This window comes from Colossoma macropomum, unplaced genomic scaffold (genome assembly GCF_904425465.1).
Source record: "Colossoma macropomum unplaced genomic scaffold, Colossoma_macropomum, whole genome shotgun sequence".
Lineage (NCBI taxonomy): Eukaryota > Metazoa > Chordata > Actinopteri > Characiformes > Serrasalmidae > Colossoma > Colossoma macropomum.
The window spans coordinates 30,264,989-30,280,195 of record NW_023494792.1 but is presented as its reverse complement, the minus strand read 5'-3'; the positions used below and the strand labels follow the sequence as shown (position 1 = coordinate 30,280,195).

The 15,207-nt window shown below is 37.0% G+C and overlaps 1 protein-coding gene across 4 annotated transcripts in view; it reads right to left on the bottom strand.

Annotated features, from left to right (window-relative positions):
- Positions 1 to 1,898: 1,898 nt before the first annotated feature.
- Positions 1,899 to 15,207, bottom strand: part of fhl3b (four and a half LIM domains 3b) — a 46,355-nt gene continuing 33,046 nt past the window's right edge. For 3 of the 4 annotated variants that reach the window (XM_036576828.1, XM_036576827.1, XM_036576826.1), the window contains exons 3-6: positions 14,586 to 14,760; positions 9,553 to 9,722; positions 6,969 to 7,155; positions 1,899 to 4,557 (exon numbers count right to left, since the gene is read on the bottom strand). In XM_036576828.1, the coding sequence (XP_036432721.1) occupies positions 4,409 to 4,557; positions 6,969 to 7,155; positions 9,553 to 9,722; positions 14,586 to 14,760 (681 nt within the window). In that variant the 3' untranslated portion in view covers positions 1,899 to 4,408. The remainder of the gene's footprint in view (positions 4,558 to 6,968; positions 7,156 to 9,552; positions 9,723 to 14,585; positions 14,761 to 15,207) is intronic. The other variant, XM_036576825.1, reaches the window with a different exon arrangement.

Genomic DNA, 15,207 nt, shown 5'->3' with positions numbered 1-15,207 from the left:
TTTGATGCGACTGTTCTGTTCTTGTTTGTCTTGTTCTTTTCCTTTCTATTATATTCTGTTCTATTCTGATAATTGTCTTTTATTTTCTTCTTGATTGTGTTCTATTTTATTCTGTTTTTTTTCTGTTCTATTGAGTTTCATTCGGGTCAGTTATATTCTATTCAGTTCTATTCTATTCCGTTCTATTCTGTTCTGTTCAGTTCTATTCTATTCTATTCCGTTCTCTTCTATATTCTGTTCTATTTAGTTCTATTCTGTTTTGTTCTATTCAGTTCTATTCTGTTTTATTCTATTCTGTTCTCTTCTATACTATTCTGTTCTATTTGGTTCTATTCTGTTCTGTTCTGTTCTATTTAGTTCTATTCTGTTCTGTTCAGTTCTATTCTATTCTGTTTTATTCTATTCCGTTCTCTTCTATACTATTCTGTTCTATTCAGTTCTATTCTGTTCTGTTCAGTTCTGTATTCTGTTTTATTCTATTCCGTTCTCTTCTATATTCTGTTCTATTTAGTTCTATTCTGTTCAGTTTTATTCTGTTCAGTTGTTTTCTATTGAATTTCATTCAATTCTATTCTATTCTGTTTTATTCTTTTCAGTTCTACTATAAGCTACTGATATTTTTCTGCTGTTTTATTTCTATACTGTACTGTTCATGTCTGGTCTACTTCTATTCTATTCTATTCTGGTCTAGTCTAATATAGTCTAATCTAATCTGTAGTTCCAAATGACATGTTGATTGTCTTTATGGGTAAAGGAAGAAGACCTCTCGCTGTATTTCAGTCACAGGGTGTGGTACACCTACAGTTACTAGCTTTCATAACGGCTATTTAAAAAATCCATTCAGCGTTGAAAAGTGTTTTTTTGGTAAATAAATCATAAATTGTAGAGGTTGTGGTCTGGTCAGTTTTCCATGGCAAGGCTGGCATCACTGGCCTCTTTTCATCAGCAAATCACCTTCACCTTTAAAGGCCTTCAGTCTCTTCCTACAGTACATTATTTTATTTCATATCAGCACCACCTCCTGCACGAAGACTGACTAGTAGTTCAAACTCACAAACTAGAAATTGGAAGAATTTTTCAGTGTAGTGCAGTTGCTGTCAGTTATTTGTGAGTTAAGTGCCATGATAATGAAATGTTTCTAATAATGAAATAACCTGAAGTGCCATAACAATGAAAGCCCAGTGACTTTACTCAAATATATGTACAGCACAGCTGATTATAAAAGCCCACACAAAAACGGCACAAGCCTCAGAATTTGGCGATAATATGCTGTAGCGATGTTAATCAACGTGGTACACTGCCATGCAAATGTGTAGATGATAATATCTACATTAAAAGATCCTTTTGCATAGTGTAATAACAACTACAGTAATATTGATAATAATAATACTGATAATAATCATAATAGAAATAGTAATGCCGCTTCCATTTTCCGCTTCCTCTCAAGCGCCATTAATCAGGATTAAAGGGTGCCATCCTGAAGACTGTTTAAGCTTAGCCTCCCACTCCCAACCTCAGCCACAAAGTCATGTTTTAGCCTCGTACGCCCTTTTTAGGGCAAAGAATCTGGGAGGTGGGCATCTGGAGAGTGGGATGGATCGGAACATTTTACAAAAAGCTGCACTTTATCCAAGACAGAGGACTTTCCTCCATCAACTTATCAGATGTGAACGATCGCGGTGTCACATAGTTACCATCGAGTTTATATAGCGTTAAGAAAGCACAGATGGTCACTGGTGGGGGGATCCAATATTGGAGTCTCTTCCTCATGATTTAAGTTTAGCTTTGCCATCGTTTACAGTGAGCTAAACCGTGTCCTGTGTTTCTGTTCAGTATCTGACCGGTGCACGATGACATCACTAGGCCTTTTTTGGCAATATCACACAAAAACACACAAATTCAAAGCAAGAAAAGACATTTTAATGAGGAATTTTATCTTTTAGGAGTTCAAAAATTGTCATTTTATTGTTTTTCACATAGAAAAACTGCATAGGGCAGCCTGTAGGCTACATTATCTGAATCAAAACAACCGAATTTGGCTTTAAGATTTAAGAAATCGCAGCATTTTTACGATAGGCACAGAAAAATGTTACACAGTGCAATTACAATAAACAAAATAACGGTGATGCGCTAGTGCAACATTATTGGAATAAATGTTTAGCATGGCTGATTAATTATAATCCTAAACACAACAGACTAAATAACTGTCAACAATGTTAATATGCTGTGTTAATATTAATGTATGTGCTAATATACATTATGTGTGGAGCATAATGCTAATATTACCTGCTGCAGTACATTTTTAAAGGGGAATTCGACCAATTGTTCTGCAAGATTTCTGCATAATTCAGCAGTTGAGATGTAAACAGTCATACAGAGTTGTTTGGTGTGAAATGGTTCATTGTAGAGAAGCTTATAGACTCAGATTTCTTTACAGTGGTGCTGATAGGAACCAGGGGTCACCATGACTACAACACAAATATAGCCACTATATTTACTATCCAAAACCACCAGTGAACCTACAAACAACGCTTATCTAATACGTTTGAGGCCCAAATCTTCTCAAAACTATCATAAACCAATGTCTCAGAAATCAGGAACTTTCTGTGAGGGAGCTTTTAGAGGTATTAAACTGTTCAGACGTCTGGTTCCTATCACCACCACTGTGAACAGGTCTGTCTCAGTAAGTTTCTCTAGAACGTAGCATTTCACCTGAAACCACTCTTAATGACTGCGCACATCTCTAGCATTTAATCATACAGAAGTTTTTAAAAATCCCCTTGAATTCCCCTTTAAAGCTTCACAAATATGTAGATGATTATGATGTATATACACTCAAACGCTGCAAGCGTTAGAGTCCCTCAGTGGCACATTAACAATACTGAGGGACTTTGATAGGTGACTGTACAGGCTGAAATACATCCAACTCAAAGGCTGAGTAACTATGTGTGGCAATAATAACGCATGATCTAATCTCTCACAACTTTCTAGGTCGACTCATGCATTGTTGAAATGTAAATTTCCTGCTGGAATGCGTTCATTCAAACTCAGAGCCCAAAATGGGCCACATGAAACGAGTGACAATGGTGTTTTTGTCTACTTTGGCCCAAAGGCCCACTTTCTGAGCCGACACAGTTTGATCTGGGATGTGAAACTGCCCAAACAGCATATTAGTGTATTTTATATTTTTGTGTTGCTCAAAGCACTGTAAAGATAAACTGGACAGACTATCTTTATACAAACTAATAAACATACAGGACTGTGCAAAAGTCTTAGACAGGTGTAAAAGTCTTTATCTGGGCAGTAAGTGTGTTTTTGCCATTACAAACACTGTATAGCATTAGAATAAATATAAATAAGCATAAATACAGTAAAGTTATTAGTAAGTTAGAAGAACATAGGTTTGGTTTCTGACTTCTCGCTGCACTCCTGCGTCCCGGAGAAGAGCTTTGGGAATAGATAAACTAACTCACACACATTAAATCATATTTATTGACTTATATATTTATTTATTTGGATTTATTTAAGGTTATTGTTTTTAACAAATAAACCTACCGCCCAGATAAACAGCTTTTTTATGTTCTCAGATGGCCTAAGACTTCCGTACAGGGGACTTAAAAATATAGATGTGCATTTCAAATAGCAAAGCTGATTAAATAAAATGCAAAAAAAAAAAAAAATGTAGAATAAAATCAGCTCTCTACCATCTGTGTTACCACATCCACGCTGACATAAAGGCCTATAGATCTCTGTCGTTTCGTTATTGTGTAGTTTGTGTCATGCCCATACAAGGAAGTCCTTGATTAAGTCTAATATGATTTTCTCTATGGGAAAATTTAATGGCGTTTTCAAAAATCGCTGCTGTCGCCCCCCTGTGGTAAACAAAAATGCTGTGGATATTTTTCCTCCAAGCATTATCAGATCATCCAAATTATGAGGCAATTAAGAAGCAGAAATATGAATATTGTTACCAGCAAGCTAACACTGCTGTGCATTGGACTGACATCATAAGACTGACACCATCTGACCAAAATACCCCAAACAAACCAACAAGCTTTGAACATGGTACAGTCATAGCTGGTGTTATATAACAATATTGAAATTTATTAATAGACTTATTTTCATACAAGATTATTTCAGTGTGCAGAAGCATTAGCTTATCTGCAGCATGTATTTAGCATTTTTCATACTTTGGTTGCTAAACTACCTTGTAATTCAAGGATCCAGTGACAATCCAGTGACGACTGGGGTAGAGACATAGGTTTGAAGCATTTTAGGAATTTTTAATAACGGCACCATTTTTCTCATAGAGAAAACCATCTTAGAACCAGAGTTCCTAATATGGGCATGACTCCGACTGCATAGTGAAGTGATGGTAGGTCAGTTCTGATGCTCGTAAAGCTGTGTTTTAGTTGTCATTGCAGTCTTTGCAGAAGATTTTTGCACCGTTAGGGAAAAAGCCAGCTCCAACCAGAGAGATGGAGCATCCGGAGCACTTAAAGCACGACTGGTGCCACTGACGGTCCTCAAAGGAGACATACTTCCCATCACCGAAGCCTGAGATAGAGAGAGAGAGAGATAGAGAGAGAGAGAGAGAGATAGAGAGAGAGAGAATGTCAACAGTTCATCAGCACAGCATACTGTCTGTAAGTGGGCCGTGTTTACTATCATTCCATTGAAATACACACCATAAACATTCACTGTAATTATTATACGTATGTTATTATCATATTATGTAATTATCATTAAGACTTTAAAGCGATAGTTTTTGCCAAAAACCAAATCTATTGATCACTTTGGTGTCTGAAGTTTTTCACCGGAGCTGTTAGGCTAATGTAGCTAACAAGTGACGGAAACTTATATACGGGGCCGTTAAGGGCCGTTTCCCAGACCTGGATTAAGCTCAGTCCAGACTGCAGTACCAATGGTGAATCACCACTTAAAATACTTTTTAGTCTAAGGTTAGACTTAATCTGTGCCTTGAATAATACTTTGTATGTTTGAGAAGGTAATTAATAGGAGAAAGAAAAATAGTGGTTTTAAGGTCCGATTGTGAACCTTAAATAAGTTTATCCAGGTGAAAAGTTCGTATTTGTACCTTTTCATAACTGAATGTTTTAAAACAGAACAGTAAAATAAAGTCTGGAGTCGAGACGGGGTGTGTGGAGTCAGTACAGCTTAGAACATATCATTTCAGTGGATTATGGTTCAGTTATGTTCCCTGACTAAAGGTACTGAGATGTACCCTTGAGGGTACCACCCCAGTGACAAGATTGGGAACTGCCCCAGTGACAGTGCAGTACCTTTATTTCTGAGAGTGTGCAATAAACACACTTTTATGGCAGAAATGTAATATTTAAGACAAAATTATGTTTTCACTTGGAGACGATGCATCATACCGTGCCTGGCTGTTGTAAAGAGTGCAGAGTAAAACAGGTGCCAAAACGATATTTTGAGAGGAACTGATACAAAAGACAAATATTGAGATTGTAGAAGAAAAGCTTGAATACATTCAGAAAGAGCCCTGTGCACTGATTCTCTGTGGCGTCCTGACAGACACGGGAGGTGCAGGTTTAATCTGACCCAGCAGGGCTGAATTACTGAGATGTTGCCTCTGACCGCATGACAGAGTGAAAGAAGAAAAGGAGGCCTCAGTTCACACCGCTCACCGACAGCCTGCTGCAGCCCACACAGTCAGACTCTGTTAGCCAGCACAGAACAAAGCACAAAAGGAATTGTCTGAGCCACACACACACACACACACACAGTCACACACACACAGTCACACACACAGTCACACACACACACACACACAGTCACACACACACACACACACACACACACACACACAGAGTCACACACACACGCACACACACACACATGCCATGCACTCATTTCCATGTACTTCCACAACCCATATTCATTCTACATGTAATGTAATAAACATTATATATATATATATATATATTTATATATATATATATATATATATATATATAATATATAATATATACATATATATATAAAAGTACAAATAGGTAATTAATGTCACACACACACAGACACACACACACACACATATATATATATATATATATATATATATATATATACACCCATCAGCCATACAATTATGACCACCTCCTTGTTTCTACGCTCATTCTCCATTTTATCAGCTCCACTTACTATATAGGAGCACTTTGTAGTTCTACAGTTACAGACTGTAGTCCATCTGTTTCTCTGCATACTTTGTTAGCCCCCTTTTACTCTGTTCTTCAGTGGTCAGGACCCCTATGGACCCTCACAGAGCAGGTACTATTTGGGTGGTGGATCATTCTCAGCACTGCAGTAACACTGACATGGTGGTGGTGTTTTAGTGTGTGTTGCGCTGGTCTGAGTGGATCAGACACAGCAGTGCTGCACACACACATATATAAAGTTCCTACATTTAATAATACTAAGCCCCATATGTATTATAAATATGTACGTGTATAGTTGTATGCAAAAGTTTGGGCACCCCAAACATGGCGTTTTGTTTATTTATAAGTGAAAGTGAGTGAACACGCCCTCCACAGAGAACACACTACTGCACACTTTAATACACAAATACTGTTTATTTGCTAAATTTAACACTTCGGGACATAAACATGTCATTTGATGAGGGGTCTGTATGTAAAAATAATAATATGACAAATATTTCACATATGTAATATGTAAATACCTATATGTCATAACGTGCCATATGTATTACATGTATGTATCTGTGTGTATATATAAGTATCTGAATGTAATAAGGATTTTCTAAGTCTAATCTTAAACCTAAACTCCAATCTTAATCTCATTAGCTGAAAAGAAAGCACTTTACACACTCAGGCGCTCTGTGCTGCTCCTGAAGGTCTGTTCTGTTTTTCTCTGGATGTAAAAGACTGTTATCCTGAAAACATAAGGAGATGAACGCGTGCACTGACCTGTGATGGCCTTGTTGCAGGCGGAGCATTTCTGAGCGTACAGGCTGCTGAAGCACTTGACGCAGTACGGATTCTCTCCCTGAGAGGTGAAGGGCTGACCGGCCAGCGGAGCCTTACAGCCAGTGCACAGGAAACACTCTCTGTGCCACGGCTCGTCACGGTACGTCACTCCGCCCTGCACCAGGACCTGCACAACAACGACAGTGACAATAATAATAATAATCATAATCATAATATTAATCATAATAATAACCAGGTTGGTAATAAAACCTAATCCTAAACTCAACCATAACCTTAACTTCAACTCAAACACACTGAGCCCCAGCAACAAAACCAGTATATGTGGCATTTTTGGTTAAAATCATATAAGCATGTTGTGGCATTATTTAATGCGCTGTGTTTAAAATAAGGGATCACTAAAATGTAAATAAAGCATAGTTTGACTTTTTAATGTTAAAGATAAAACTAAATGATTAAAAATGATAAAAAACAAAATAGCAAACAAAATAACTGATAATCCAAAAAAAAGGGTGGAATGGTTATTATATGGTTTTTCATTAGAGGGACTCAGTTACTGCCAGGATTTTACAATATTTAACACTAATTATTCACAGTAAAATACTGTGTTCATCTTTTTACTGTGAAATCAACTCATCATAAGATATATTATGTAATAAAACAGCTAATTACTGTAAGGTTAATGTTGAGCTGTACCATACAGCATTCTGGGATATGTCAGAAACCGCGAGTTAAAAACCTTTTAATAAAAGCATTTTAAGGGCTTTTTATTCTGATGATTCAGATTTTGGTGTCCTGACGATTTTTGAAGTTTTATGTTTGATTATTTATTCATTTTTATGTATTGATTGTTTAAATCCTGGAGCTCCACACAGAACAAACTTCAATGTGCACAGTTTTTATTTCCTTTCTGAGTTTAACATACTGGAACAAAATAAAACATAAAATGTGCCATAACTTTCGCACAGGCCACATTTGATGTTGTATTTTTCCCACAATATGTTAAATTCAGCAAATAAACACTTACAAAATGAACACATCATTTGACCAGGGGTGCACAAACTTTTGCGTATGGCCATTTCTACTGGTCCATTCATCATATATCGTTCACACAATGTAAACGGTGGTTGGCGGTCTCAAAGAGTGAACAGAAAATGTATTAAAGATGGAAAAAAATTGAGTTATTAGGTTTTCAGATGACAGCGAGGACAAGCTAGCCAAGTACATTCTGCACACCGCTCCACCGGCACACTGTTACGAAGCTGACGGCTTACGAACTGTCTGCAGAATATCCTCGAAGAATACGCGAATGCTTCTCTTTTGGATCCGAACATCCAAACACAGAAAGATCACCTTCAGTGGAAACAATAACATTTGGAGAGATGCTGGACGGCGGCGCCATTAATAATAATAAACTTCACTCTTATGGCACTTCTCATTGTGGGTCCACAATCTGCTCTCCACAAAACAGACTACATGTTAAAAAAAATGGTTTTAACACTATTATTCAAGCAATAATCCAATCACAAAAGTGCAAAGGCGGAACAATTATAGCCAAAAAAGGGAAAATCCCAAAAAGCTCACTGAAGAAAATGTAACGATAGTGATAAACACTGTCTGAGCTGCGTATCGGCGTATAATCAGGGCAGTAAATGGAGCTGAGGGTGATTTCTAACCAAAGTGGGTTCATATTAATTATATATGCGCGAAAGTATCTGAACGTTCCTTCTAATTGGTGAATGCTTGTATGGTCACCATTCACAATGGTGAGCGTCAGCTAGAGGGGTACAAAGCCCCCCAGCATTGAGCTGTGGAGCAGTGGAACTGCATTCTCTGGAGTGATGGAGCTCCATCCAGTACCTTTGGGATGAGTTGGAGTGATCCAGAACTGATCATCAAACATCAGTACCTGACCTCACTAATGCTCAATCAAATCCTCACAACAGTGTTCCAAAATGTAGTGTAAAGCCCTCCCAGAAGAGTAGAGGCTGTTACTGCAGCAGAGGAGGAACAAACTCCCTATTAATAGCTTTCATTTCAGAAAAAGCGCTGGAGGAGTCTACAAACTTTTGGACATAATACTGTGATATGTTTGTTTTGAGAAACAAGATTGAGACAGTTAAAAAGTTGTTTAGTTATCTGGTGTCAACCAGAGTCTTGGTTCTTCTCAACGTTTCTTCTTCTTGCTCTTAGGGACTTTTTTCTTGCCACCGTTGCCCTTGGTGACGCTCATTTGGGGCTTGGAATCAAACTTCTGTAAAGCTGCTCTGTGGCAACACCCCTTATAAAAAGTGCTATGCAAATACATTTAAATTGCACTGAACTGAATTTAGGGTCAAATTTGAGCAAATAAGTCAAATGCAAGTAACTGCAGTTAAATACACGTCACACATGAATTACATACAAAATCAATCACAATCACAAATCACAATTATTATTCATTTTATAGCCCTACAACTAATACAATGATAATAAAACATTAATTTTAATAGAGTATATTTCTGAGCAGTAGTGTACTGAGTGGCACTGAGAGATGTGTGTGTGTGAGTGTGTGTGTGTCTGTTACCTGTTTGCAGTGTGTGCAGCGCGGGGCGAAGCGTCCCTCGTAGCAGGACACGCAGTAATAATCATCTTTATCAGGGATGAACGCCTGAGAGCCCAGCGACTGTTTACAAACACGACACACAAAACACTCCTCATGCCACGTACAGCCACTGTACTCCAACTTCCTCGATCCTGAGAGAGAGACAGAGAGAGAGAGAGAGAGAGAGAGAGAGAGAGAGAGAGAGAGAGAGAGAGAGAGAGAGATCATTAAAAATGTTTTGAAAAGATAACTTCAGATTTTATATTTAATAATAAAAAATAAGAAAGAAAATGAGAGAAAGAAAGAAAAATAGAAAAAGAATGACATAATTAGAGAAACAATCACCAATGACAATATAAAAGTGTTTAGATTTTAAGATTTTATATCTTTTGAAAAAAAGAAAGGAAAAAAAAGACCAAAGGGAAGAACAAAAGAAAAAAGAAAGGAAAAAAAGAATGAAAATATCATCACTATGAAAAGTGTTATTCACATATGAAAGCAGATAGATAGATAAATAGACAGACAGACAGACAGACAGACAGATAGATAGATAGATAGATAGATAGATAGACAGACAGACAGATAGATAGACAGACACACAGATAGACAGACAGACATACAGACAGACAGATAGATAGACAGACACACAGATAGACAGACAGACATACAGACAGATAGATAGATAGATAGATAGATAGATAGATAGACAGACAGATAGATAGACAGACAGACAGACAGACAGACAGACAGATCCCTGCAGGTTTCTTTGAGAAACTGAAAGTGAGTCTCCTGAAAAGGATGGAAGCTGGAATAAAGGAAAAGAGTGACACAATAAACACTGAAAAACTGTATTTAGTTTTTTCCTAAAGCTGTAAAATGAATAACGTGTACTTGATGGCTGTCTAGACTGATGAGTAAATAAATGAAGGGTGGTCTCTGAGTTTTGCGCAGTGCTGTGTATTCCTCACTGCTTTGTGATGAGGAGGCGCTGGGCAGTCAGAGAGAATGTGAAGCGTTGTTGTGTGTCTGTCCGTTCTTTACGGAGCAGTGATGAAGCTGATAAAGCGCTCAGCTGTGATAGAGCAGAGCAGCAGAGCGACTGAGGCGCAGGCGCACAGGTACGGCTGCTTTACAGTCACGGTGAACAAACATTAAACGAGTGATCTCTGACCTACAAAAGCACCGGAGCTCAGCCCACACAAATATGAGCTTTCCTCATTTACAGTCTGATCTGACACACAGATACTGAGAGCTTTACGTACAGTTTACAGCTGATGAATCAGATTCACGTAGCTCAGATATGTGCTGTATGAGTCACAGCAGGTCTCCGCCATGTCATTATCATTACCTTTCACCACCACCATCATCATCATCATAATCTCTCTTTAAAACTACAGACTAGTAATTCAGTTATTGATCTCAGACATTTTATTTAGCATCTACTCTAAATGATTTAATATATATTGTACACTATTTAGTACCATTCTGTGCATTAACATACTCAGTATCTACTAAAAATGATTCAGTATCTATTAAAAATGATTCAGCAACTACTATAAATTATTCAATATGTACTATAAATGATTCAGTGTCTACTGTAAATGATTCAGTAACTACTATGAATTGTTTAATATTTTACTATAAATGATTCAGTGTCTATTGTAAATGATTCAGTATTTACTAGAGATGATTTAGTAACTACTAGAAATGATTCAGCGACTTCTATGAATTATTCAATATTTACCATAAAGGATTCAGTGTCTACCATAAATGATTCTGTATTTACTATAAATGATTCAGTGTCTATTGTAAATGATTCAGCAACTAAAAGATTCAGTAACTACTATAAATTATTCAGTATTTACTATAAATGATTCAGTGTCTATTGTAAATGATTTAGTAACTAAACGATTCAGTAACTACTATAAATTATTCAATATTTACTATAAATGATTCAGTAACTATTGTGAATGATTTAGTAACTACTATAAACTATTCAGTAACTGCTACACATAATTATATGCTATAAATTATTCATTATCTACTATAAATTATTCAGCATCTACTGACAATTATTCAGTATCTACTATGGATTATTCTGTATTGATTATAAGTGATTTAGTATCTACAATGAATACTACTATATTCAGTAAGTACTATAAATTACTAAGTAACTACTAAGAATTATTCTGTACACTGTAAAAAATGACTTTGACTGAAAGAATCATTCATTCAAAGTATTTATTTAGATTAAACAAAATTAGCTAATTTACTTGTTACCACATGAAGTCATTTTTAAATAGATCTGACAAGCCACTTTTTACAGTGTAGGTACTGTGCAATATTCATTAACTACTATGAAACAATGTGTAAATTATGTAGTTATAAGAATGATTTAGCGTCTAAAGGAGAGAGAAAGAAAGAAAGAGAACGAAAGAAAGCTAGAAAGTGATTTCTGGTTGTTATTTGTCATTTGTAAGTATAAAATTCTCTGCATGTGCTAATTAAGTTTGTCAAAAATAGAAAAAAATTAAAATGAAAGAGGAGAAATGAAGAATTTTGAAAAATTTGAATAGAAGAATCCATCAGAAAGACGAAGTATACAAGGTGTATTACAAATATGCAATTACATTGTGTAGCATATTGCACAACTGAGTCACATCTGCAGAAAGAAAGCTGGACAGACAAACAGATACTCAGACAGTAAGTCACCCAGCACAGCCTCAGGCAGACAGTCTGATTAAAGAGAAACGGGTCTGTTCTGAATGGGTAATGTGCTGGGCATGTACACTGACAGTGACATGATACTGACATAATTACTGTATCAACATTACATCCTTCAGACACAGTGACACAGGAAACAGAGAGCAAATACCCACTAGAGCTTCTCACCATCACCATCATCATCACCATCATCATCATCATCGTCACCTCCCTCCCCATTCACCTCTTTATGCTCCACTCACAAATGTGTTAAAATGATGGTTCTTCAAGGGTTCTTTAGTAAAGAAAATGGTTCTATGTAAAGCCATGAACACTCAAAGAAACCTTTGCATGCTTAAAGGGTTCTCTGCACTGTGAAAGCGTTCTGCAGATTGATGGAGAATGAGCTGTAGATGGTTCTATGCAGAATCTTTTTGAAAAAGGGTTCTATATAGCAGAAAAAAGGGCTGTTCTATTGTTACAAGCTTGACATAGAAACAGAAGAACCCTTTTTGGTGCTACATTGAACCCTTTTGAAAAAGGTTCTTTATACATCTGCAACACAATCTCCATCAATCTGAAGAACGCTTTCATGATGGAAAGTGTTCTTTGAGAGTTCATGGTTCTATATAAAACTATGTTCTTTACTAAAGAGCCACTTTTAATCATTTTTATCACTTTTAAGAGTGTTGTGTTGATATATTATTAAAGTTTTTAACAATAAACATCTGCTTCTCTTACAATATAAAGAACCTCATGTTCTGCCAGCTTGGATGAGATGCAGGCATTAAGATATAACTGTCAGGCTTTCTTTGTAACGTTCGTTTTTTGTGTGTTATGCACTTATTTTTTGTAAAAAAAAAAACAAAAAAACAATCTTACTCTTACAAGCAGAGGCAGAAAATATTACCAGCTTCCAAGACTGAACTTTGGAGATGTGCAAAAACATCCCTGTGCAAAAAGAAAGCGCTCCAAGCGTCCTTAGAGAAACTGAAATGAATCTCCTAAAATGAATGAAAGCTGTAATAAAAGTATAGAGTGGACACAATAAATACTGAAAGAATGTGATATATTTACTTGCTAAGGCTTCTATGTAATTTTCTTATTATTAATTCCTCATTATTAGTTATAAGTTTTGCTTTTTTTTCCTGACATTAAAAAATTAATAACTTATTGTACAAGTTATAGAAATAAAATAAATGAATGGACGATCACACAGTACTATTTTAAGTTCAATAAAATTAAAATCAAGTATTGCAAAACCAGTAACCCAATGGCCCTGCCAGTAAGAGCTGGATAAATCAGTTCACCCATGCAAATCCAGACAGGAATTCAGAGGCTCTTCTGATGAAAATTGTCCCTCCTACCTGTGCAGGTAAGGTGAAGCCTGTGCGCAAATGAGCTGAATGAAGCCCTGCAGGAGTTTCAGCTCTAATCACGCTGTCACATCTGGCTCACACACCCATAGACACTGCCACGCCCGCAGCTAAACGCCTGCGGCTAGAGTGTTAAACTCTCTTAACCCCAATATTTATTCTCACATAACTGCATGTGTTGTACGCTACACTCAAAGTACAGTTAAACAGCTCATGTCGCACATCTTTCCTGTATTTCATATTTTTGCATGAGGTCAACATGTGAACGTGAAGTCCATGTAAGCAATGTTGAGACATTTTGTCCTTTGTACATTCAGTTATATAGGGAGTTGCTAGACCATTTAGGGCCGTGTGTGTCAAGAGGAGGACACTGAAATGAATACGGAGTGAAACAGGTAGCAACCGGATAAGAAATTTGGAAGAAACAAAACACAAGCAACGCAATTTTGAACATATTGAAAGGATTTTTTTCCAGATTACTATAAAGAGGGAGTTACACAAATTTCAATGTAATATTTTGAAAGTGTGAATATGACTTTGAGTATATTTCAAGCTTGACATAGAGTGGAGACGGGCAATATTGTGTGGATGTAAGCATTTTTAGCAATTACTGCTTCAGGGACTTAGGACCAATAAGTAGCAGTACTTAAGTTTAACCAGTGTAGGCTTTTAAAAAAGACTTAATTCACGCTTAATCTCATGAATGAATAATAGTAAGACAGGGGAGGGAAGTGTTGACCTTTATACTTACATAAATATGTTATTGGCATACCAGTAAATAACAGGCAGCAGATAATTTGACCAAAAGGGCACCATGTACACAAAAACAAAAACAGGGCCTAGCACTGTTCCCTGGGGAACACCTTGCATAAAAGTATGTACAGCTGTTGTGGAGCACGTATACTTCTACCAAACGTGGCAGTAGACAGTGGGTACCTGGCATGACGGTCTTGTTGCAGGCCACACATTTGGAGGAAAACTCGCTGCAGTAGCAGTCGTTACACAGCAGCGCCTCATCCTGGCAGATGAAGGGCTCGTCGGCGAGTGAGCGCTCACAGCGAGAACAGCGGAAACATTCCTCATGGTAGTGTCTGTCATCATAGTACAGCTCCTATACGGACACACACAGACATATATAATAGTACAGCTCCTGTAAGGACATAAAGATACATATGTACTAGTACAGCTTCTATAGGGACAGACACAGGTGTATGTAATAGCACAGCTCCTGTAGGGACACACAGAGACATACATAACAGTACAGCTTCTATAGGGACAGATACAGGTGTATATAATAGTACAGCTCCTTTAGGGACACACAGAGACATACATAACAGTACAGCTTCTATAGGGACAGATACAGGTGTATATAATAGTACAGCTCCTTTAGGGACACACAGAGACATACATAACAGTACAACTTCTATAGGGACAGATACAGGTGTATGTAATAACACAGCTCCTTTAGGGACACACAGAGACATACATAACAGTACAGCTCCTATAGGGACACACAGAGACATACATAACAGTACAGCTCCTATAGGGACACACAGAG